The sequence below is a fragment of the Triturus cristatus genome, chromosome 12 (genome assembly GCF_964204655.1).
Source record: "Triturus cristatus chromosome 12, aTriCri1.1, whole genome shotgun sequence".
NCBI lineage: Eukaryota > Metazoa > Chordata > Amphibia > Caudata > Salamandridae > Triturus > Triturus cristatus.
In genome coordinates, this window is record NC_140595.1 from 103,700,535 (window position 1) to 103,726,543 (window position 26,009).

Here is a 26,009-nt window from a genome sequence, read left to right on the forward strand (position 1 = left end):
TTGGCTCGTGATGCACCAGACCCAGCTGCAGTTATCTTAGTACTGGAAGAGGACCCAGATGCTCCAAGAGGATTGTGAGTCACTCTTGTTTCCGCGCTGAGTTGTGACCTGAAAAGGTGGTTGTCCAAGGATCTTTCTTTCTCCTCAACCACATTTATCCATAGCATTTAAGTTTTCCACGTCAGTGGCAACCTTTACTTCCACGCAGAGAGGGACCTTCATATTACCATTCTGAAATCAAACCCACCTTTTAGTGTGTTTCTTCAAAAATCACAGAGCTAAAAAGTGCTAGCCTGTACTGAAAACCCCATTGTAATTTCACATCAATAAGCACATGATACTTGCACCCAATCCTTATTGATGGTTGTTCTGGAATCATGGAGGTAAATTCAGGAAAGACATGTGTGCACCTGAGACAGGGGTACTTTGCCACGTTTTGTTTTGCTGTTCTGGTCTGAAAGCTGTCCTGAATTACGTTTCTTTACCTCCAGGTACAGTTTGCATTGAGATCTTTTCCATTTGATTAATTGTAACAGCCATCACACACTGTTGGAAGCTTTAGTACAGTGAGATGTGGCTTTTCCCACCAGTGCTTGTTGAACTGATCAATATTTTTGGGGGCATGGCAAGGCAACATGGTTGATTAGACGCTCCTCCATGCGCTCCTGCTGGAGTCTAAGTTTTCCTGCCATATTCCTGTGTGATCCTTCTGTATATCTTTCTGAGTAGACTCCCTGCTACATTGCCAACTCTACACATCAGCCACAGGTTTTCTGGCGTGTGCCTGAGCCGCCTTCTGTAGTGGAGTCGGGCAAAGTCCTGGAAGCTTGGGCCAGCACCATATTGCTCTTGGGATTAAGATGGTCTTGGCGTGCAAAACTGAGGTGAGACATATGGCCCCCAATCTGGAGACTGCAATTCTGTCCCGGATTGGATGTGGGGGAGAGACTGGAGTGACCCTGATGCCCAGCTGTGGGGCTGGAACTCAAGGCAGCTGCTTTTGGTGCTGTGACTCTCCTGGGCTGGTCACCCAAGCTGTGATGCCCTTAGAGGTGAGGAAGACTGCGGGTGGTGCTGCACATGAAACAGAGGGAGAGGAGGACTTGTCTACTTTTGCAGCACCTAAAAACCAGCAGCCACTTGTGCTAGGTCATAAGGTGAGCCAGGTAAGGGCCCTTAAGTCTCCCAAGGCTGCCACTCCACAACTCGTGGGTAGTGCAAGGTGATATGCCATGGTGTGGCTGGAGTGATGCCCACTGTGCGCTTGGGCTCCTACTGTGGACCCAAAAGAAGGGACATTGATTGCAAGTGGGAGGTCCACTGCATAAAGATGGGTAGACCTTCTATGCATCTCTTTAGCCCTGACATATGAGCCTCTGTGCTAACAGAGTTCCCGGGGTCCCACCGGATGCACAGGTGCACTTGCAGCAAGCTCCTGTAATATTGGCTGTACTAGCATTTGACCTGATGATGCTGTAGCAAGATAACGTGACCCTGTTTCCCCAATGGAGGAATGTCGGGCCGGCCCTGACTACAAGTTGAGAGGGACTGATAGCATTGCGAGGCCCCTGTCCTAGAGGAAAATATTGCTGGCTGGTACTTCAATTGCATACACAGGTTGTTTTGCGCGGTCCTGGGTTTGGACTGACCAGCCCTCACTGGGTTAACTGCAGTATTCCCTCTCTGAATTCCTTGTACCAGAAACCATGGGACTGCTCTGTGAAACTCTGTGTTGTGCTGGGGATGGGTCGCCCTCTCCTGGTGCTTGGGAAATACTGTAATGCCTCGGAGACCCCGGCTCTGTGTGGTGATACTGTGAGGCCGGCGGGTGGTGGGTTCATGTGCGGTGTCTGTTGGAAGGGACTGCTCAGATACTTTAGTGGCACATCTGCGCTCCAAATTTCAGGTGGTGGTGCGGCCAGTTTTTGCAATGTTGAGAGATAAAGGAACCAAATCACCCTAAATGAATAAAATATGCAAATACACACAGCCAGTGCTCCGTAGGGCAAAACACAAGCAGGATCCCAGACTGGTGGCATGGAACAACAGCATGGGACTACAGAGGCAGCACTGTCTCTGTCGGATTTATTGTCGCCAATTCAAAATTCTTGTGACAGCATGGTTCATAAGATTTACTCTGTCGCTATAGTTGTAAACCTGTTGTGAACTGACCTGAGCGTGTGGCCACTACGGAGCAGAATGTAAACACCTTGCCACAGGAGGTCCACATCCTCCGAGATTCTGTCCTCTATCTGCAGAAACAAACAGTCCGCTTGGAAGATTCTGTAGGGAGATCCCACAGGAACCATTTACGATTTGTGGTGTTCCAAGAGAGGGCAGAGGGTCAATTCACCAAACGTTTTCTGGAGAACTGGATCACTACAGTCCTGCTTCCTAAGAGACTCGCTAAATTTTTTGCAACTGAAAGACTGCACATGGCCCTTGCCCCACCACAGAGACCTGGAGCCCCACCCAGAGTGATTATTACCATCCTGTTTAATGTTCGTGACAGACGCTATCCTGCAGACAACGCGTTACGTGGTCCCTTTAATATTTGATTGCACTCTATCTCTACCTATACTGATTACACATAAAGGGTAAAGGACAAGCAAGAACTTTCCAATCAGTCAAGAGACGACCAATAGTAGCGGAAGGCCCTGTTCTTTTTCACCGCAGGAGATGCTAGTGACTGACTAAACTGGATGACACGCTGATCTGCCCAGGATCTGTTCCAATCGGGCTAGTCCCGACCAGAAACACAAAGTCGGTCTGCGCACAGCAGGTAACAACGCGGGTGCTGGAAGAGCCTGGAGGACGGAAAATTGTCAGATAGGATTCTGGTCTACCCCGATGTCATGCTGCGGGCCACTGAGGTGGTTCCTGACTTGGAGTGGACCTCCCAAGAACAGCAAGTGGACTAGGGCCTGGTTGGAGACAGATCAGGCCACAGCTGAGATCTAGCTGGCGCTTGACCTACTGTAATCATGTGGCGTTCATTTGTCTGAGCCTTTGGCCAACATCAGCTGCCTGCTCCCAGTTGGGGACCTCTTGTGAAGCACATGCTTGTGGGAAGAGGAGGGATGGGAGTGTTATTTCATATTATTTCACCTGTTTTTGTGAATTCTGAAGTTGTGGTGTGGGTCAGCGATTGCTGACTCCACACTTGTCTATGCCTGGACAGGGTCGGATAGCTACACTGCCCAAGCAGAGGGGGGAGTTAGAGCACTGTCTTGAGTCTCATGTTGGGGTACTGTTGGGGAAGTTAGCTCTGCTTTTGTGCAAATGGGCCCTGCAAGGTGGGCTTTTTCGGTTTAATTACCAGTGGTGTAACTGTCAAAATGTATGGAAGGAGAAGTGATGTGTACATGAAGTATATAAATATATAAATAATGACTTCTCCCATGACGAAACTGATTGCCTAGAATGTTAGGGGGATATCCCTCTTTGAGAAACACAGAAATGTGTTTGCCTATCTTAAATGCTACATGGTGGCAATAGCATTCCTTCAGGAATTGCATGTGTGGGGGGATTGTATTCCTTGCAAATATGCACTACCGCATACTCCTGTTATGCACGGGGTGCTCATTTGGGTGGCCCTAGGGTTCCCATTCTGTTGCAAGAATGATGTTGTTCACCCTGAGGGATGTTATGTCACTCTACATGGTTCCCTTGGTGGCTGAGAGACTTTTATTATTAATGTATAGGCCCCCCAATGTTGATTGTCCAGAGCGTTTACCCGGTGTCCTAACAGCAGTGTCTCTCTACCGAGCTGTAGACTGTAATTGTGCCTTAAGTGAGACACTGGATTGGGAGCCTCCCAGGGTCCATGCTAAGCCTGCCTCACCACAGCGCTTCGAGATATGATGCACGGCGTGCCATTGTGCGATATCAACTGGGAGAGGCACCCATCGCAACAACTGTATTCTTGTTATATATGGGTACAAATAGTCAACTGGACTATTGTTTCGTAGCTGCGGAACTGACACCTAGGGTTACAGATGTGACATATCTGGCCCGTTACCTGTCAGACCATTCTCCTGTCTTGGTGTGTTGTGTAGGTGAGCCTGGTCATCCGGCAATCCATTTGTGGCTCCTCCATGCGGAGGCATTATCAGACCCCCACGTTTGCGGCTACGGTCAAAGAAACGTTGCTACATTACTTCCCTGACAACTTTGCTCGGTGAGTTGCAGAGCCTACAGGCAGCGACTGCATATGTAGGGGGATAAAACAGGAGCAATGCTGGCCCAGTTTGTCCGCGGGTTTGTCCATGGGGGAGTCTCCTGAGTCCCCCATCCTGATGTTGTGCACTGACATAGGAGCTCTCGCCTCACAGAGGGCGATCAATGGGGTATTTTTTACCCATCTCAGTAATGCATATTCTGAACGGTTGTGTCCCTCCTTGGAGCCTTTGTGTAGATTTTTGGCATATGTCCCACTCCCAAGTCTTGATCCAGGAGATAGTAAGGCCCTGGATGGTCAACTTTCTAAAGAAGAGATCCTAACCGCAGTTAGATGCCTTAAACCTGCAAAAGCAATGAGCTGCCAGGGGAGTTTTATCATAAATATCTGGATATTGTGGTTGACCACCTACTGGAGGTCTAGGAAGAGGCTTTATGGTCTGGTGTCTTGCCGGCCTACATGCAAAGAGAGGCACTAGTTGTCATGATAATAAAGCTGGGTAGTGATCCAATGGGTACCTCTGTGTATAAGCCGATATCTCTCCTAACGAAAATTCTCAGCATTGTGCTGGCTACGCATCTTCTCCCTCAGTTGCCTACCCCAGTACTACCAGATCAATCTGGCTTTATTCAGAAGTGCAACACTCTCCACAATCCGAGAGGCTTGGCTCATGTATATCATGCTCCGTGGCTCCTGACTGATAGTTATGTCTTGACACTCCTTGGCACGGAACAAGCATTTGATTCCCTGAATTGGACATTCCTGTGGTAGGTGCTCCAGACGATGGGTTTGGGCTCTGGGTTCTACTGTTGGATTCGCCTCCTCTACTTTGATCCATGAGCCAGGGTGCGCTCAGGTGGAGTGGTCTCTGAGCCCTTCTGGGTGAGCAGAGGTACTAGACAAGGATGCCCTCTTTTGCCGCTCCTGTTTGCCATCGCCATGGAGCCCTTGGAAGAGACTCTGCAGCGAGCGATGGGGAATATGGTGACCGATGGAGAATATCACTGGGAGAGACCAACCAAGTGGTCTTCCTCTGCACCGATGATGCCCTGTTGTATCTGCGGCAACCAGCCCACTCAGCACCTATTCTGTTCAACATCAATCAGCCCTTTGGGGGGCTCTCTGGTCTATGTGTCAACCAGGATAAATCAAAATTATTTGCACTGGGGAGACTGGTATGGCTCTCGGTGGATGAGCTTCCTTGGGGTGGGATTTCCCTGGGTGACGATGCAAGCCCGATACCGCGAAGTCTGTCTGACTCATACAACCCCTACGTGCCTCAAGCTTAATGTTGGAAGAGTGATAGAGGCGTTGCACTCCTTGATTAGGTTTTGGAAGGAGCTGCCCCTGTTCCTGATCGGCAGGATTGCAATTGTGAAAATGATCATACTGTCACAATGCATCTATGCCCTACAGAGTACTCCATAAGCAATCCCTAGGCAATATTTTCACACCCTAGATAGTTTGATAGTGGGCCTAATCCGGGGAACCAAGTGCCAAATAATTGCTCTAGCCACCCTAAAAGGAATGTGAAGTGAGTGGGGACTGGAGATCCTGCATCTAGAACTTTATTATATTGCAGCCCAACTGCAGCGTGCAATTCATTGGCTGGACATGGACGACAAATGGAAGAAACGGCTTCTGCAGGAAGCACATGAAGGGATACCCTTGCTGATCCTCTTTAGGTCTGGCATGGGGGCTGCCTCCACCTTTCCTTATCTGACAGGTAGGAGGGAGTGGTCCGTAGCATTTTCCAGTGGGCCCCATACACTCTGGATGTGCCTCTGTGGACAGTGAAACCCTTCTTGCAAATTGCTAACTCTATGTTGGTGCAGAAATGAAAGGATGGAGGTTGCGAAACTATGGTAGATCTACATTCTGGACAGTGCTTGATTATGAGGGAGGAGGTAATTGAAACCTTTTCCCTGGGTATGTGTCAATGCCTCCACTATATGAAAATGTCAAGCACGGCCCAGGAGGTGTGGCCGTCCATTCCTGATGAACCAACCCGGTCCAATATCTTGATTACACTGCTTTAAACGGCTCAGGGCCATAGGCTGATTTCCCAAGAATACAGACTCCATGTGACAATCTGTGGTGCTTCCTGTCCAGGCCAAGTGGGAGGCTATCATGGGGTAGCCCTCATCAGCTAAAAATTGGGTGATGGTCCATGAGGGGGTACGGACAGTCACCTCCAATGCACACTTTAAACTCTTGTAATATAATATTTTACACCTGACTTATCTTACTCCACAATTATTGCATGGCATCTACAATACTTGACCAGCTGGCTGCGCATGAAGTGGGGCTCAGATGGCAGATTTTCTGCATATGGTGTGGCATATGCTCACCCTTGTCCTCCTACGTGGAAGACATATTGTACAACATGGATACAGCTTCCGGTGGGACGTGTCAATGGAGATCCACCAAGTGTTGTTGCAGCTGATTCCCTCTCCTGCCCAAAATAAATTAAGCAGGATGTTTGCCCTCCTTGGGTTGGTGCGGGCAAAATGACTCAGTCTGACACACCCCAAATACGTGGCATCGATGAAAGATATTTGTCAACGGGTGATCGCGGAGGAGGTGTAGATGAGAAATGTTTGCAAAGATGATAAACTTGAAGATGTTATATGAGACTGGATGGCTATCTTGGCTGCCCTGAGGGAGCATGGGGGAGTGACTGCCGCTGGGGACGGGTGACACATGACATTGCTTACACCCTAGGAATTTTGAAAGGGAGGAGATGTCACACTGGATACTAGTTGGATGCTCTACAAACATGTATGGGCTATCCACCTTGATTCCTTATTATGTTATCAGTAGAGGCATCACACAAAAGCAGACAGGGGGTAGTTGGGATGAGTTTCATGTGTTATGTATTGGCTTTAGGGGATTACAGGACACATGAATTGCCCTTCTTTGTAGTATCATTGCCTTGCATGAATGACAGTCTTTGATGTTTCTTCTGCACTACGGATTGTATTATATGGATATTTTCTACAAAGGCATTGTTCTGTCCTTTTGCCTCCCCCGAATGGGTCTGACTTATGCCACATTGTATGTATTTATGTTCCAGGTGTTTTTACACATGTTTAAAGAAACTGAGTAAGGCAACAGGACATGATACTTAAAGTAAGATCCTATGTGATGCCTTGTCCATATGCTCTCCATATAAACCAATCTATTTTTTTTTAATAAAAAGGGCATTAATATTTTGTAAATGAGCCATGAATTTCAGAAGATTTTATTGTTTCCCAAGTAGCCCAATTATGTCTTCTCAATCTTGCTTGTAGGATACCCTATCCCAGCTGAATGTCAAAGATCATTTAGAGTTTGATGGGCAAAGTCCATCAGTATGGCGGAGCACTTTACACTGCCTGCCAAATTTAGAGTTGTCCTCTAGCCCTGTGCACAGTTCCACACATTAGCAGGAACCACTGTCATAGCAGTTCCTGTATTAAAGGTTTGACTGACAATACCGTCCAAATTATTGTACCATCTGTCCAACTTTTAAAATATTTCTGGGTTTTTTTCAAAAAGAAAATCCCACGGTAAAGTTTTGTTTTTGAAAAAACTAAAACTAATGCCCCAACACTAAGGGAATTTTTTCCCATTGTACGGGTGCTAATTAAATGTTTGTTGCTGTCCCTTGGGGCGAGCAGTCAGAGAAGTATGTCAGCAATGGAGATGAAGAAGTCTCTGTCGTTGACATGCTTAAGGTCCACTCGTTGGTATATCAGGTGGCGGACCTTCAGTTTGGTGGAGAGGGTACTTCATCGCCTTTGTGACTTCTCAGCCAAACTCTAACTCAGCCCCTTACTGTTAAGCTATACTGGTAAGTAACATGAACTTGAGCAGCTAATGCTCAAAGTTCATAAGTCCTTTCCAGTCTTAGTGCAGCTTGTGAAAATACATATTTGGTTCACTTTAGCTAATTTTTTTAATGTATTCCTGAAATTCCAGTTGAAATAAACCTAAAGATGTCTTGCCACCAGCTTTAATGTTTTAGTATCCAAAATGGAGTGTAACAACTAACTTCTAGCTAAGTGAGAGGGTGATTGCAAGGATCACCATCTGGATCTGTGAGCTGTATGCCCTACAAACCTTAAATAAAATCTTAAGTGGCTTAATGTTTTTTTAAAACGTTTTAGGAGGAGTCCATCAGGATCAAAATGTAAGCAAATGTAAGAATACTCACCAAGGAACATGTGCTAGCTTAGTCTTATCCATTCTTGCTGAGAACAGTCTACATACATAGAATATCTATTCAAGCTTACCTTGTAGACCCCCAGGACTATTATACATGTTTTTCACAGGATGGCTTTGTGGATCATTGGTTAGAGTCTTGTACTCAGTTTTCTGAAGGGGAATGGAGTGTGAAATAGCTCCTAAAGTTATGACGGCCATAAAATATTACAGAGAGCCGACACTTTTAACATCTTAGTGAAATGTAAAGAGCAGTCATGGGCTGGCCGAAAGGGTAAAAAACTAGGCTGGTATTTTAGATCGTTTGAAGGCTAAAGAGTAGTGATGTAGCTTGGTGAGAACATCTTACTGACTCTTATTTAACTATTGTAGTCTGCTCTTGGTGTGCATTACGTTAATTTTGACATGGTTATGTCTAGGCCTGAGAATTTTCACACAGCCCTGTATCAAGGCACAGAACACAGTTGAGCTATACAATTCCCACATTGCACTGTATTCACAAGTTTTTCAGAATGAAGTTAATGTGTATGTTTGTAGCTGCCTGCCTAGAAAACCAAAGCATGCATGGTGTTAAATGTGTGTTGAATGTAATCTCTGATTCTTTCTTGGTTGTTTCTCTGTTATGGTCCTGAGAAGTCCTTGATGGAACTTGTTTGTTTCCTGACTTCAGTGCTTCTGCCAAACCTAATGCTTTTAAGTGCTGGAAAACACCCAAGATGTCCTGCTTTGTCCTGCAGGTGGCAGCTCAGAGGAGGACAAACTGGTCCAATGTAGGGACCGATGTCATGAGATTTTGATGTTCGTGAAAGATAGAGTGAAGAGAGTCAAGAATCGGCGCCACATTAAGATGTATCAGGCGCAGCTTGACACCACTGACCTAAAAAAGAAAAAAAATTACCCCGTGACCGCACAGTTTCAGGTAAACATTTCTTGTCTTCTTTGGGCACTTGACGGATTTTGTAGCTTATTTTTCAATATCAGTGCATAAAATTGATTAATGTCCATTTTTTCTACAATAGAACCTCAATTTAACCGCGAGGCGATTGATCCATGAGGGACCCCTAAAATGGAAGATAACAAAGGACAAAACTGTTGGTATGCACACTTCCCAACTAGCAGACCACTGTAATTTACCATCTGCCTTAGGCCCCATTTCCAAAGAAAAAGTTATTTTTGTTTGAATATAACTTGGGTGCTGTTTGACGAATATTCATGAAACGTTTAAAAAAACATGTTTTTCCACCTCAGCTCCTTTCTGGAAAATTATAGGGTGACCCATCAAGTCAGGCCGAGAAAAGGGCGGGAGCTCCCAAAATAAGTTTTCCCCATTCATTTTTCCATAGGAAAATTAGAAACAGCTGCAGTCAAAACGACTATACGTAATGGCCCGAAATTTGGCAGAAACCTAATTCGTGGTCCAGAAGGTGTGCTTTTTGTGAGTTGGTGTAAATCTGTTCCGTAGTTTGAAAAATTAAGGTTAAAAAACATTGTATATTTCATTCTGCTCAGGATCTGCACACATAACAGATCTTTAGATAGGATCTGATTGGCTGCCACCACATCTACAAAGATGGGCTGACCGTCAATTTAGGATTCAGGGACTCAGTCCTACATCCTACAAAAAAAGTGGGAAAAAAGTGCGGGGCAAAACAGCATCACTGCAACACCTGAATGACAGGAATAATAACAACACTGCGGATGGCTGGACCTATAGTTGCTTTAGGTCATGAGTTATAGTTGCTGGAGAATTTCATTGGCTTTGTTTTTTAAAACAGTATGTGCAAACTAGGGCTGGATGGAGTTTGCAGAGTTTCACTCTGCAGAATTCTGCAAAGTTGCAGAGAAACTCCGCTAAATTCCGCAGAGTTCTGGGATGGATGAACTGCTCAGCCAACCCTTGTCTGCCACACCACATCAAAATGTACAGACTGGTGCCCCCTGCAAAAATCACATTTTAAGTATGTGGGGCCAGGGGGCACAAGGGGACCAGGAGAAAGTGCAGGTCCTGTACCTTTCTCACCTGCGCATCACCAATACCAAGCTACAGGTACTCGTAGCTGCCACCGCTGCCACTGATCTCCTCTGCCAGTGCCAACATTTCCTTGTGGTTCACTGGCTTCTCTGGAGCTGTGGGAGAAATGAGAGCCGGTTTCACAGTCTGGGCTGCCCCTCCCTCACTGGCCCAGTATGGTACATACCGGTCATACTGTGCACAGTGCGGCAGGCTCAGCGCCAGGCCATTGCTGCTGCTAGAAGGGCTCAGCGTAGCAGTCAGCATCAAGCCACAGTGCGGAGCACAGGTGGCAGATCCCGCAGACCCAGGCTTTTTTGGTGGTTACGTTTCTTTAACCATGTTTTGTTTTGTGAATTTCCAATTTTATTTTAATGTAGAGTAACCTATTTTTACAATCCCGTACTATGACATCACTTTAACCCTTGGTTTTTTCAGTGAAAAAAGTAATAATATATAAATATACATTTATTTGTGTGTGTGCGCAAATGTAGTGTCAGTAGACTTACATGCTCAGCGTACACCTACCTTCTAGTGTTGGGGTTTGACTGTTTTTCTTCAAAGAAATTTTTGGAGTCACACAGTTTCTGCAACATGTGTTCTGGTAGTGAACGCATATGGGCACTGAACCATTATATATTATTTTTTACACCATCATGTTCACTCATTTTATTGACGTTCCCAGGACCCGTCTCATGCCGTCCCATTGCAGAGACAGCTGCTTCAGAGTAGAGGCCCATCCTCGAAGTTTCAAAGGAAGCATGTTGAAAGGGAACGTCGGATCATTATTCACTCCTGCACAGGCAAGATCTCTGCCACTGGGAAGACTTTATACAATAAGTGAAGACTCTGCTTTAAGAATACCCCAAGCCCAGACACTTCTCTCCAAAAGGTGCCTCCTAAGAGGCCTAAGGGCACTTCCCTTACCCCTCCTCCTTCTCCAACTCCTTCATCACCTCCACTTCTACCACTGACTTCATCACCTTCACCTGACCAGCCTCACCTCTTATGACTTCTTCTCAGTGGTCACTTGAGTCCTATTCAGACACAGGTAGCCCTACTCCTGACTCTCCAGCAGAGGACTTTGGTGTACCTTCACCCTATAGACGATCCTTGGGAGGACTACGACGTGGACCCACTGGGGGATCCTGACCATGACAGTGTCCCTGTTGCCAATGTGGTTGGCCTCCTGACTTACTATGACAGAGCCCAATGGGAAGAGGTTGTGGCCTTACTCCAACATCTCCCTGACCAGTACTGGAATAGGGGAGCAGAGACTGTTGAGGATGGGAAGGCCATATCCAACGCTACCATTTGTTGTGTGTTAGATTCGGCTGATAAAGCTGACAGTGAGCTGAACACCTCAGTGATCCTCCATCGCCACTCTTGGATGCATGTCTCAGGTTTCAAAAGTAGGAAGTTTAACAACATCTCGTTAAGCTGCCCTTCACCGGAGAATACCTTTTCGGTCCCCAGGTTGGTGAGATGTTGGAAAAGATGAAGAAGGACACTGGCCTTGCTAAGGCCATGGGTGCCCTTCAGGTTCCTTCAGCTGAAGCTCCTTTCTGCAACAGACAATGAGTAGGTCCAAGGCAACTTCTACTGATTCCACACTGTCACATCAACACCAGCAGCAGGCTAACTGCAAACAGACAGTTAGAGGTTATGCAAGGGCATCTTCGGGAGTAACAACTCAAAAGGTTGAGGCAGAGCTCCTTCCGCCAGGAGAGCCTCTATCTTCAGGCATTGACTTGCGTGAATATCCCCCTTCCCACTCCCAATCCCACTACACCTGTTGGGAGGAAGCTTTAGGGATGTCTACCCCTTTGGAGACCACAGAACAGTGAGTTCTATCCATCATTAAGTACTGCTACTGCCCTGAGCTCATGTCAACCCTACCAAACATCCCTCCTCGCACACATACACCATCAATCCAGCACACTTTGCTCTACTCAAACGGACCATAGAGTCAATGCCCCTCAACATCGAGCAAGGGTTTTTAAACCCTGTACTTTCTCATACCCCACAACGACAACTTCCTCAGGCGTCTTTGAGCTTAGGCCTCTCAGCAGATACATCCTCTCAGAACATTTCCATATGATCATCCTATAGTATGTAATCCCCCTGCTTTAGCCAGGGCACTTTATGGCCCACTAGACCTAAAGGGTGCCTACTTTCACCCCCATCCCTCCGGCCCATCAATGCTACCTCAGCTTCATGGTAAGTGATTAGAGCTACTAGTTCAAAGTGGTGCCCTTTGGAGTCACCACAGCCCCAAGAGTCTTCACGAAATGTCTTTCTGTGGTAGCTGCTCATCTCAGAAGGGACTGGACTCACTTTTTCCTCTTCTTTGATGACTGGTTGATCAAGACTGTAAGCCGATAAGACTGCTGAGTCAGCACCCAAGGTGCAATCTTCCTGCTTCACCAAGTAGGTTTTACAGTCTATGCCACCAAGTCCCACCTACAACCACTTCAGGTCTAATACTTTCTTTGGTCAATCCTCAATGCAGTCTCGGTTAAAGCCCACTGAAGCGAGCAAAGGGTAGCTGTATTCCAACAGCTACTGCCTCTTGTTCAGCCACTCTGTCCTTTCACAGTGCAAATATTGATGCCTCCTGGCACAACGGCTAGAATCCGAGGGTCAATGAGAGGATCTAGTGTTGATAAGGGCCTGCACCCATTTATCTCTGCAGTGGTGTAACAACAACAATCTTTTGTGTGGCAGGCCCTTCGCAGACCAGGTACCACAGTTGACCATTACCAGAGCCTCATCTCTCGACAGTTCGTAAGCACATTTGAACAACATGACAATCTATAATCTGTGCCTACCTCATCATGCTCTTCATATAAAACATCTTGAACTTTTCTCCATACATCTAGCCCTCAAAGCTGATGTACTGGACATTCAGGGCAAGGTGGTGCTTTTGTGAACTGATAACATGACTGCCTTGTTTTACATGCAAATACAAGGTGAAACACACTCTCCTCAACTATCAGCACTAGCTCAGTGAATTTGGCACTGGGCAATTTCCACCTTGTGAGTCTCCAGGCAGAGTTCCTCTGGCAGTGGATAGCGACTTTGCAGACTTGCTCAGCAGGATGCAGCAACAAGACCATGAGTGGGAACTCCACCCACCAGCCCTACTCACGTATGTTTGGCGATGGTGGTACCTCAGATATAGACCTCTTTGCCGCCTTGCACCTAGAAGCTATTGCTGCATAAATACAGAATATGGAACATGTTCTATTCAAGACTCCTATTCTAAAAGCCTTAATGAAGGGCTTTAAATGTATCAGCCCCCCTAGAGCGCCACCTGCACTAGTCTGATCAACATAATGATAGGTCTGCCCTTCAAGCCACTGCATTCTTATATTTTCCAGTTTCTTTCCTGGAAGGTCGCCTTTTTAGTAGCCATAACATCACTCAACGGTGTAAATTAACTATAATCCCTCTCACTACTAGAGCTTTTTGTCCAGGTACACAATGACAGGGTGGTCCTTAGAACCAACTGTAAGGATGGTCTCCTCTTTCCAACTTAACCAGACACTTGAGCTTCTGGTCTTCTTACCCCAGCGTTTCTCGGAACCAGAGAGATCCCTTCACACACTTGATGTCAAGTTTGCTTTCATGTATTATAGAGATAGGACGAAGTATTTTTGCAAAACACAACAGGTTTTTGTTGCTTTACACTCCCTTAGAAAGGCCATTCCATTCCTAAGCCACGGATAGCCTGGTAGGTTGTTAAATGTATTTATATTTGTTGCCTTAAAGCCAAAAGAAACCTACCTACTACCAGACGTCGCAGCTGGCAGCCATCAACAGATGGGCATTCGGTCCACATGACGACCCTAATTTCCGGACAGACCACTGGCTGCTGGGGAATGGGGGGTACAACAGGGCACTCTATACGAACTATCGTAAACTGCGGTTGACCGGTCCCACGGCTCGCACGGTGGAGGTATGGCACAAAGTCCAGCGTAAGCTGGGGTGGCATAACCGCCTTAGTAAGGCTACCCCGTTGTGGAAACCAGACATCTTAGGCCATCTTAGTGCATGCCTGGGGTTTGATAAGTGGGACTTGATTGGGATTTCCAGTGTTGGGGACCTCTGGTTCAAGGGTAAAAAGGCCACGTTTGCAGACTTTCAAGCGAAATATCACCTCGCCCCCTCGGAGACCTTTAGATATTTACAAATCAGCCACGCAATTGACTCAGCCCTCCCTGGGGATGCTCCCCTTCCAGATTCCTCCCCCTTGGAAGATCGCTTTTTGTTAGATCCCATGGATCGCAAAGCTATATCCCTCACGTACAAAAAATTAGCAAACAACCGGACGGACCCTATGCTGAAATTGAGGGGAAGTTGGGAGAGTGACCTGGGGGAGATGGACGACGATGACTGGTGGGAGGCGCTCGCTTCCCCTAGGGAGGTGGCGATTCCACTGAGACTCCGACTGATTCAGCTTAAGATTCTCCACAGGGTCTACTTTGATGCAACGCTATTGTTTTGGCTGGGTAGAAGACTGAACTCACTTTGTTTACGACGCTGCAACCAGACTGGTACCTTCACGCACATACTCTGGGACTGCCCTCACATCCAAATTTATTGGACAGATGTCACTCGGCAGCTTACTAGGGCCTCTGGCAAACCCATCCATCCCTCCCCCAAGGTCTGCCTCCTTCATATTTAGGATGCCACAGACCTCAACCAGATGTAACAATCATGGGCGACTATGGGGTGGACCATAGCCAAATGTAATATTGCTCAGAAGTGGGGATCCAATGTGCTGCCACGGGTGAGAGATTTGGCGTCCAACACGGACTATGCCATGGTAACTGAAGCACGGTGTTCAAGGGGCATGGATGCCCCAAAAAGTGGGATAGTAAGTGGGGAAAGTGGAATAAATATTGAGGGGACATATGCATTTCTCCCATGGTGGAACTGAGAAGGGAGATGCGGACACTGGCGGAACTACGGTATGGGGCGGAGCGGTCCTAACCACCGTGTGGCTACTCCTATTACTCCAAAGAGTAAACAATACGCACCTGCTCTCCATTGTTTCTGATCTCTGGAAAGAGGGAACCATTGTTATGACTGCCATGGTACCGGGCTAGACACCATGTTAAGTGTCCTCTTAATCTGCATAACTGGTAATGTAGCCTATTGTATCCTCTGCCTTGCCACTGCTAACTCTGTATTGCCTGACATGTGTGCCATTTATTATCAATAAAATTGTTATAAAAAAAAAAAAAGAAACCTACCTGCCCTCCCCATGCCTCACTCTGCCTGCAAATAGGGTGTCATTATTTGGAAGGCTGCTACCTGGTTCGATCCATGCATCTTAACAAAGCATTATTGTACAGACATTCTGGTATGGCTACAGACTACGAAAGGTCAGAGTGTCATAAAGACTTTGTTTCAGACCTTTGCCCCATTCACTGGCTAGTCACCACATAGGATAGTACAGCTTTACTGTCCATGCAGAGCATGTGTATCTATGGGCACAAATGCTAAGAATGGATTTTGCTCCTTTCCCTGTAAGCATCGGTTAATCGCATGTATTGCTGTAGATCAGCTTGCGCCCACCTGCCTCCCAAGAAGCCAGTGTTTTCTACAAATATCTTCAATCTACATGAAGATTGACACTACACACATGGCCACTGTCTTATCCTACTCACTACTCCATACCTACTCTGACCCACTGTGTGGAAACCAATCTACCAATGAAGTCGGTGCCAATGCGTGTCACTACTAGAGGTGGAGGCCTCACTGAGAACTCATGACTGAAAAATGTGCAACAGCAAGAGCCAAACACTAGACAGCAGAAGTATGCAGAGGATGTGAATCTACAGCACTGCACGCTATGAACAGATCCTAACAATGTAAGTAACATTTTCCTTCTAGTCAATAGTAGTGTTACAAACATAAATTAAAATTGGTTATATAGAAATATTAATGTAAAGAATACTTCAATACTAAAGTACCCCAAGATGAATTCTCTTTTTCCCCTTCTTCTGAAAGAATACTCGGATGAAGGCTGCTAACATTCAAAATGCCTCTCTTGCATGAAGACTGTAGAGAGAGACTTTTTATATGCCTTCAGTTTCTCTCCAGTCTGGCTAAAAAAGGTCCTTGCTCCTCTTCACAGCAATGCTAGTGCTCAAGTCACCTATGTTGCTTATGGATTATACGCTCATTCATCAGACCTCAGCCCCGTGAACTGCTAACAACAATTACTGACTAGTAGCCTTCACGAAAACATTGATGGCACATATGCCACAATGCTCCCCACTAAATCTATCCATGAGCAACAATTTTGGTTCTTTCACAAACTTTTGATTCACAGACGTATGAAGTTTGGCAGAGAGGAAACACTATACACCTCTTGGACACAGTTCCCTTCTCTCATACACCAGGTCTCCCATTCAATAAATTTGGTGATCACTGTTATCAAAGGCTTTGTTGAAAAGAGGAAGCTAGGAGTCATTTTTAGGTCTCGCTGAGCCCCAGCGCTTGCGCTGGCTCGAAGAGACATTTTGTATGTGGGAATTTCAAAGTGCTGCTGGCTGGCCTAACGCTTGCGTTCACGCGATCGTGCACGCGCGCAGCCGGCCGCCAGCAGCACTTTGAAAACTCGTGCGTCATCGCGATCACTTTTGCTTTCAGAGCGATCGCTTTCTCTTTCAGAGCGATCGCGATGACGCACGCTTTCAATGCTTGTTTTCTTCAGGTGTAGGGTCGCGTTTGACCCGACTCTAGAAATGCTTACATGCGCATGCTTTCAATGCTTGTTTTCTTCAGGTATAGGGTCGCGTTTGACCCGACTCTAATGCTTACATGTCATGCCCTGCTTTGTATGTGCGCGCAACGACGACACACTGCCACAAGCATTGGACGCACGGACTGGAAAGAGTGCTACGCTCACTGACTCCGTAAAACTGCACAGCTTAATGCGTTAATTGTAGTGGGTTCTCAGCATGTGGTTTTCGTTCCTTGCCTGTGTTTGTGCTCGCTCTGCTCTGCTATCCTGCAGCCAGCTCGTGATCCCCAGGGTCAGCCTGAAGTCAAATTATGAGTTGCTGGCGCCAGCATCGGGCTTGAGTACCGCACCTTCTTCGCCTCCAGGAGAGTTGTCCCCAGGGCGCAGAGGGGGATATTCTCCCCGGGCAGGTTCCGTTGCCGAGATGCGGTGGTTTGTGGACTGCTTTCAACGGGTATAGAGTATATCCGGAGCTTACGCTGCGAAATTTGCAAACGTGTACGTTAGCTACAACTGAATCACTCGAATATAAGATCCTTCTTCTGCACACCTTCATTGGTTTACACCGCTTATGGCGCCTCGGCGGCCACCGTTTCATGAGGTAGAAAGAACACTCGTTTCTAATATGCAAAGTTGTCTCTGTCATAACTGATGCGATCATATCAGCGAGAAGAGTGACTTTAAGGAAAGTGACAAAAACTCAGCGTAAAGTGCCCCTTAGACTATTCAGCCCGTCTATGTTATTTCACCAGTGACCCGTGTCAGATAGAAGGGCACATCCACAAGCTTTAGCAGGTGGATTCGTGAATGGCCTGGCAGGTGCATCTCCTTCGCATCTCCTTCGACTCAGAAATGTTCAAATATATTATTTTGCGAAATCCTTGCAATATTTCTCTCACCGCAGAACAAATAGAAAATGCATCAGTGATTGTCTGTCACACTGAGGAGAAACAGACAATGTACTCCTTCCTACCTCTCTGAAATTTGGCAAGGTTAGAGGACACATTTCTACAACATTTTCTCCAGGCAAAAACGAAGGCTGATGTGTTTTTGCCAGTTTTTGGTTCTTGTTTTTATAGAAATGGAGCACACAGACTGAGTTCCAGCTGTTTATATTTCATTATTGCAAACTGTCAGAGAATGTGTGTCGCCGAGTGACCCGCACATGCTAGTGTCTTGATTACATTTCGTACACCCAGGAATTCTGCCTGAAATTTGTGGTGATTAATGAAAAATTAGCTGGTGGAGGTGCGGGGGGGGGGGGGGAGGGCGTATTTGCTGTGGAGTGCATCCCACAGAATACAGATTTGTTGTCTCATATTGCTCTGGTTGGTTTGCCTCACGTTTCTTTATTCGCCATACCATTTAAGTTACTTGATATTCAATGCACTAATAATTTGGGGAATTCAAAACCCCCATGTAGAATAGACTTCGCCCCCTTTTCCTCTGATGAGAGAGTTGGGGCTATTCTGTTGGGCCTGAGCTAGTGAAGGAGGTGTGCTGCTGTAGGGCTTCTCCAAATGCACAGTGATTTATAAGATGCCCTGAGCCCACTGTAGTGTGCCCGTAAGTCCATCTGGCTCACCGTGCGCACATTTGCAAGGTTCCTAAGTGCGCCTAGTTACAGATTTGTCACGCTTCCATTAATTCAGGGCTTCGTAGGTCTTGACGTGTTTTTTTCTAATACTTTATGACACTAGAGAATTCCCCATTGAATGAAGGCTCTTCAAGGCCATTCATTACGTCGAGGATAATGGATGCATTATGATTCGACCAGCCTTGCCTACCAACGTCATCGGAATCGCACACTTCAGGGCTGAAGGTCTTGTTTACAGAAATGCTACAATACAGAGATTTTTTGCGGAAAAAGGGTTACTAGTGTGTGTTATGGTTCAAGGTTCTCATGCACAGGACAATTAAAACTGTTGAACTGGGAGATGACCTGTCATGAAGGCAGACACTCAAACAGTACATTTTTTTTTACTTAAAACCTAATAGCATATTTCTTTCGCCTGTGGGGGTTTGTTGAACCCACAGTCTGTCAGCAGCACCATACTGTAAAATCAGTGCCCTGGTTTTTGTCCTGATGCCTAGAAGGGGCATATTATATAACATACTGCAAAGTGCCATTGTGCACAGGCTGTGTCCCGATACAAAAATGCATGCTGGCTCTTGCATTGGCGCAGTGTTTGTGTGCTTCTACCCATGACAGCAAGAAGCAGAGTCTAGTTGTTGCAAGTTCATCTGCTGCTCTTTCAACTTTTGGCTCTGGCTTCCCTGGCCCGTGAGGGGAGACTTGACTTCATAGCCAATAGGTCTCGCCTTTGGGACCTTATAAGTGCTTAGCCATGCAACAGTTGATGTTGTTGCACCAAGGATATTGTGCTGCATAACTAAATACTTATATAACTTATAACTAAATACTTCTAAGGTCCCAAAGCGAGACCTATTGGCTATGCCAATGCTTGTTTACTTTGATCCATTACTGGATTTTGAGATGTTGAAGTGAGCTACTGTTTCTCTTAAGGTTTCCTGATGGTTGTCTTCCATTTATGGACACCAAAAATATTTTATATGGGCAGTTCAATGAATTTGTTAGATCTGAACTAGTATTTTACGGTGGCAAACTGAAGCAAATCATAAACGAAACCATGTGGATGTCAGTGGAAAGTCTAAATGGGCTTGTGCATGTTACACTAATACTGAGGAAGAAGTGGTAAGATGTGATATCTAAAGGAGATCCTACACAACCTCACCTCCTCCTACGGGTTGAAAGAAACTGTACAAGCTAATCAAAGCTAAGAGAAATGTGGAAAAGATCACAAACTGAGACAGACCAAAATGTCTTCAGGTACAAAGATCAAGGTCACTTTGCTTTTGTAGTTAACCCTGACAATAAATGTTGCAAGTCATCTTCCATTTATACAATATCTTGGATATATTCTTTTACCCAGAACGTGTGTGTAAAAGGTCTCTTTGCACACAATCTCAAATATTGAAAACTAGGAAGTATAGGAAAGTGACCCTTTTTGCATGGTTGCCCCCACTTTTTGCCTAAATGTTGATGTATTTTGACTAAGTGTGCCCTGGGTTCCTGCCAATCAGGTACCCAGGGCCTATGTTCCTTCCCTAAACCTGTAATGTTGCAAAACCCAATTGGCACCTCTCTGGCTACATGTAAGTCCCTTGTAAGAGGTACCATAGGTACCAAGGGCACTGTGACCAGGGAAGGTCTCTAAGGGCTGCAGCACTTATTGTGCCACCGTTAGCGATCCTGTACCTTCACAAACACACACTCCCCTTGCAGGCTGCGTGTTTTGGAGCAGAACAAAGTGAAGAGTCGACATGGCACACATACCTGTGTGCCATGCATACAACCCACTGCCCTGGCCTAGATAAGTCACCCCTCTAGCTGAGTGCACTATACCAGTGGCGAGGGTACGGGTGCATGAGCCTATTACCCCTACAGCGGCTAAGTCAATTCTTGGACATTGTATGTGCAGTATTGCCATAAAGAGTATATGGTCTGGGAGTATGTCATTACGAATGCCACAGCATCATAATGGTTTTACTGAAAACTGGGAAATTTGGTATCAAATGTCTCAGCACATTAAGCCACTCTGATGCCAGTGTGGAATTTAATGAAAATGCACTCAGAGGGCATCTTTGAGATGCCCCCTGAAAAACAAGCTAACTCTAGTGTCCTGGCTGAGTAGCTGCTCCCCAGCTGCCACCACCAGACATGTTTCTGGACCCCAGGGTCGAAGGCCTGCTGCTCTCTGGGTCCTGAAACAAAGCACATCCTGGGACAAGGTGCCAAGCCTCCTCCCCCAGGATGGGCAGGGTCCACGAAGGGGAAGCTTCAAAGGCCTGCCGCCTTTGTGAGCTACCCCAGCCATTTGCTGCTCCCAGCAAGTAGCCCCAACTGGTTCTGAACCAAAACTTGGGTGGGAGAATCAGTGCGAAAACAAAGTTAAGAAGAGTGGTGTGCCCACCTTGGCCAACCCCACCCCTTAGGTGGGGGAGGTAAGGTGAAGCCCAAATTTAAACAAGTTAGGTGGGGGGGAGAAGCTTCCTGCTTCAGGCAGCCAAGACCTGGAACCTTCTCCCTATTACAATCAAAAACAGCACATCTCTGCTCACATTCAGGAAAGAGGTAAAAACCTGGCTGTTCACTTCTTAGGTAGAGCACTATCCCCAGGCAGACCTTGACATTACATCGACTTAGCGCCAAGATGCTCATGAGCAATCGTGCGCTTTATAAATTCACAAATCAAATCAAATCAACTCTCAGTCCCTGCCATCTTGCAGATGGGGGACCTAGCCAACCAGATTGAGGCTTATTCCCCCTCCCACTGGAAGGTGGCATAATAGGAGGTGTGGCCACCCAAGGAAGGGACTAATTGGTCCTGACCTGTACCTACCTGTAACACCCTAAATTTAGTATTTAGGGGAAACCCTGAACCTTGCCTCCTCAGATCAGAGCCGAAAAGAAGAAGGACCGAACAGCTGTTTTGAGAGAAGAAGAGGATCACATCAACTGACTTGGCCCCAGCCCTACCGACCTGCCCCGACCTCAGAATCCTCCAACAGAACCTCGGTGTGTCCTGCAGCCAGCAGTCCTCGTAAACCCTGAGAATCTGCCCTGCCTTTGGACTAAAAAGGACTTTGTCTCCCATGAGCATTGACTTGCTCAAAAGTAACCGACTCTGACTCCGGCCAACTCCGTGAGTCTCCACCACTCTGCTTCCGGAGCCGCGAGTCCGAGTGAATCAACACCGTAAGGAGGTCCTCCAAGCGATCCTAGCCTGGATCCTAGTGACCCCTGAACCTCAACAAACTCGTAAATCAAACCTGCATCCAACAACTGAAGGTCCCCTCAACCGCGACCAAAGGCGACACCTTGACCGACTCCATAACCGAAGTGGACCAGAAAGAGCAACTGTGACCGTCTGACCAACTCCATCTCCAAATGCTTGCAGTTACCGTACGATGACTCCCAAAGCCCCATTCTCCTCAACAGCAGCCGACCGACTCTGAAGGAACCGCAACCGAGTCTGCAGCCTCAGCCAAGACTGCATCCTACACCCAGCCACTCCTGTGCTGCCGATGGTGTAGTTCTTGTGTTGGTCATTGGGCATACAGCACTGACCACGACCCCAGGAGATTTTGTTCCCAATCTGGTGGCATGCTCACCGCAGTCTAAAATCCCACCACTGTGTTTAGCCCTTGGCTAACGTGTGGTCCCTGCACCCCACCGCCCAAGTGCCGCTGGTGGTGTGAGTCGAGTGCCCATTTGACTGTAACTTACCTACAGATCCGTACACCCAGTTCTGCCTTCTAAGGCCTAAATGTGGCTCATGAGTAGTACTGCAAATCTGTAATAACTTTGCAAAACGTATTGTCTCATTTTTCTTTCCCTCGGGAAGTGCACCAGCCTTGCATCTAGAGATACCTGGCTGTGTAAGAAAAGTGATTGCAAAGTAAACCTGACTATCTGCAGATATAAAGTGATTCTACAGTAACTAATTCACTGTATTCAAACTGTATTTAAACTGCATATGCTTGCAAAGTATACTTATACTTACCTGTACCAGGCCTGCCTTGGTTCTAGAAAATAAATATAACTAAATAATATTTTTATACAAACTAATTTGGTCCGAGTTCAGCCCTTGAGTGTTCGAAATCATTTCTTGTCTGAGTTGTACAATAAATGCTTAGCACTACCCTCTGATAAGGCCTTACTGCTCGCACACGCTACCACAAATTGAGAGTAAGGTACTCCCTACTTCAACCTCTGCCTACCTTTGGGGATCCACTGGACTCTGTACAGACTATACCTTACTTTGGTATAGTGTATACAGAGCCAGCTTCCTGGCTTTTCTCTCTCAAAGTGAACACCCATTCTTCATCGTGCCCATCCTGCACCTTCCTCTCACATTGATGAGTGATTTGTTTTCCTGTCACTCTTTCTCTGCAAAGTGAACATCTGCAGTTGAATGCACACCTATTCATTTAATATAAAGATATGATTGATTGCTGTGTGTGCTATGGAAATAGCCAAGCAAGGTAAATGTACATGTCTGTATCTTTCCAGGTTTGCTCTTTTATAATCCCAGATCTGATGGCAAACTATTCTTTTGCCTCTGTGTCTATATTGTCTCTCCATCTTTAGATGTGCATGTGCTGCTACTGGAAGATCTGTTAGTGCTGATGCAGAAACAGGATGACAAGCTTATGCTCAAGTGTCACAGAAAACCAGCTCCGGATCCATCCAAATCTAAACAGCTTGTTTGCCCTGTAATAAGACTGAACTACGTGCTTGTCCGCGCCGTCGCTACAGGTATGTTGGGCATTCAGAACTCTTGTCTACAGTGTCTGACACACACACACACGCCCGTGCGCGCATGCACACACAGACACACACACACACACGCACGTGCGCGCGCGCACGCACACACACACACACACACACACAATAGGACACACCCAGCCTGTCATCCCTCTGTTGCAGCTCCACGACATGAAGTAACTATCATTGACACAGCCAATAGGTCTTGATTTAGTGTGCTAACACATTAAAAATGCAAACAATAAACTCAAAAAGAGTAACAAAATGCTTTTTACAGTGAGGGCTCCATGCATTTGATACATTCGTCTTTTTGTTTCTGTGTCAAATAAAGGTTGATTGGCGATGGATGCGTCATAGTACCCCCAGGGGCACCCCGCTGTCCCCCCTCCCCCCTAGTAGGTTACCCAAATGACACACACAAGACAGTTGGTGTTGGGTAACAATGCTGCAGGTTTATTACACAATTCCAGAATATGTAATGGGTGGGTTATCTTACGGGCGATCCAAGGGCAGGCAACCAACTGGGTCGCCTGCCCGCCTGATGAGCCGGGCAGCGCGGGAGCAATGCCCGCCGTTGCTGCCCTCCAGGTGATTCTTTCTACGATCACGTGCCGTTGGTAACTTCTACTCACGCCCCCCCTCTCGGGGTGGAGCGTCGCTTAGCAAGCCCCCGGTTGTTCAGGCCCGCAACCGCCCGCAGGACAAGCGGGGCGCCGACACGGCTTCTGGGACCCTCCCCTGAGGCTCCTCGGTTTTGGCTCAGGCACCCCCTATGGTGCCGCGCAGAGGTATCCTTTGTACCAGCCTGCTTCCAGATCGCTCTGTAACTCCGCCTGCAACGAAAAAGGAAAACATTACAACGCTCAGAAACCCCCCCACCCAACGCCTACGCCGAGTAAGCGGTAGGGAGGGAAATGTCGAGGTGGGCAACAAAGAGGTCGCCAGGAGGGTGGGGGAAGGCTAAATAGCCTCCGCCTCACACCAGGGCCAGGAAGTGACACGCACTGCGCGTCACTTCCGGCCAGCCCGTGGAGGGGGGCTCCGGTCGGTGTCCCTGCCCCCCCCCCCCGTGGGAGGGTTGGGGAGGGGTGACCGGTGCCCCGGGGGCACTAAGGCGCCGACCGCCAATTAGCCCCCTGTGGGGGCCGCGGTCAGCGGCATTATAGCCTGTCTTTAGTGTCTGTGGCCAGAAAGCGAGGAAGGACTTTAATGAAGGCTGTGTCGCCAGCGTTTATAGTCAAAGAAACCAAAAGAGGTTTGCATTGAAGGCGAGACAGCCTTCAATATAGACAGTCGTTCCTTTCTATGAACCCCCTTAAAAATACCCATCTCAGCTGCACTAATGAGAAGCTCTTGGGATGACAAAACAGGGGTGAAGCATGCAGCACACAGAGGAAGAAGAGCAGGGTCGAATTGGGATACAAAATAGGCCTGGGCACCCTAAAAAAAAAGGGGCCCCCATTCACCCTTGGCATCCTTTCGCAAAACATGTATTGGTCAATGTCCCATGGTTAATTGTTGGCATTAGCTAGGGTAAAAGAATAACCTGCCAATAACCAGTCAGATCAAGTGATGAACGCTCATCTCACTGACCTATCTCTTGGGCCTACTGACAGGTAGTTTGATAGCTGATGAGTGTGCAGCAAAATAGAGGCCAAAGTAGTACTTTTTTTAAACAAGCCATTGCAATTGAGCTACTGCTTTACATGTGATGAAAAAGATGGATGGGGTCTCTGCACTGGTTGTGACCAAATAAAGGTAATTTGAAATCTTTTATAAGAGAGGAGTTAATGTAATGTACTAAGGACTATGGACGTGGCCTGAAACGTAAGCTTTCCAGGTGTGCACCCAATCAGTATTTGAATGTCTCTGATGTTAGTGAGCCCAAAACCATCACAGAACAAACACATAAAACATGACAGACCATTTGACTTTGCCAGTGCTTATTAGCACATATTTGTACTCAATATCATATAAATCAGTATTCTTCCCTTCGCATCTCTTTCCACTGTGCTAGTTGCTTACACTCTTTTCTCCTCACATCATCCTCTGAAGTCTGTCTTCATTTACATCCCTCACTCTTCACCTTCTGCCTTTTCTTTTCATTTTCTCCTTCTGCATTGTTTCTTTTGTTCCCTCCTCTCCCCCATCCCCTCTCTTACACACACATACACAGAGACACTGCATTTCTTTTCCTTTGGTGCAAATATTTTCACATCAGTATTTGTGTACCAATTGTACGCACTTTCACCTAAAATGGTAATTTCGATTGACAAATATACTTTATTGCTTTGTGCTCTCAGCATAGGCCGAGAATTGGATGAGTCGAACTCCTCTGTGACCCACTACCAGGCACTGTGAAAGACAGGCACTGCCTTCAGACTCCTCTCTAGAGCTGTGAATCGTGCCCAGTCTTGAACAAACAGCAACAACTTGAAACCACCCAGACATGAGGACTCGGTTGGCAGAATGCACAGAAGTCATAAGCAGGGACACCAGA

General features: G+C 46.8%; 1 protein-coding gene across 1 annotated transcript in view; it reads left to right on the forward strand.

Moving 5' to 3' along the window:
- Positions 1-26,009, forward strand: part of LOC146772750 (rho guanine nucleotide exchange factor 11-like) — a 222,653-nt gene that overhangs the window by 88,953 nt on the left and 107,691 nt on the right. Inside the window, 3 exon segments of the mRNA XM_085637028.1 lie at positions 9,124-9,305; positions 9,406-9,481; positions 23,333-23,500. Of these exon segments, the coding sequence (XP_085493154.1) occupies positions 9,124-9,305; positions 9,406-9,481; positions 23,333-23,500 (426 nt within the window).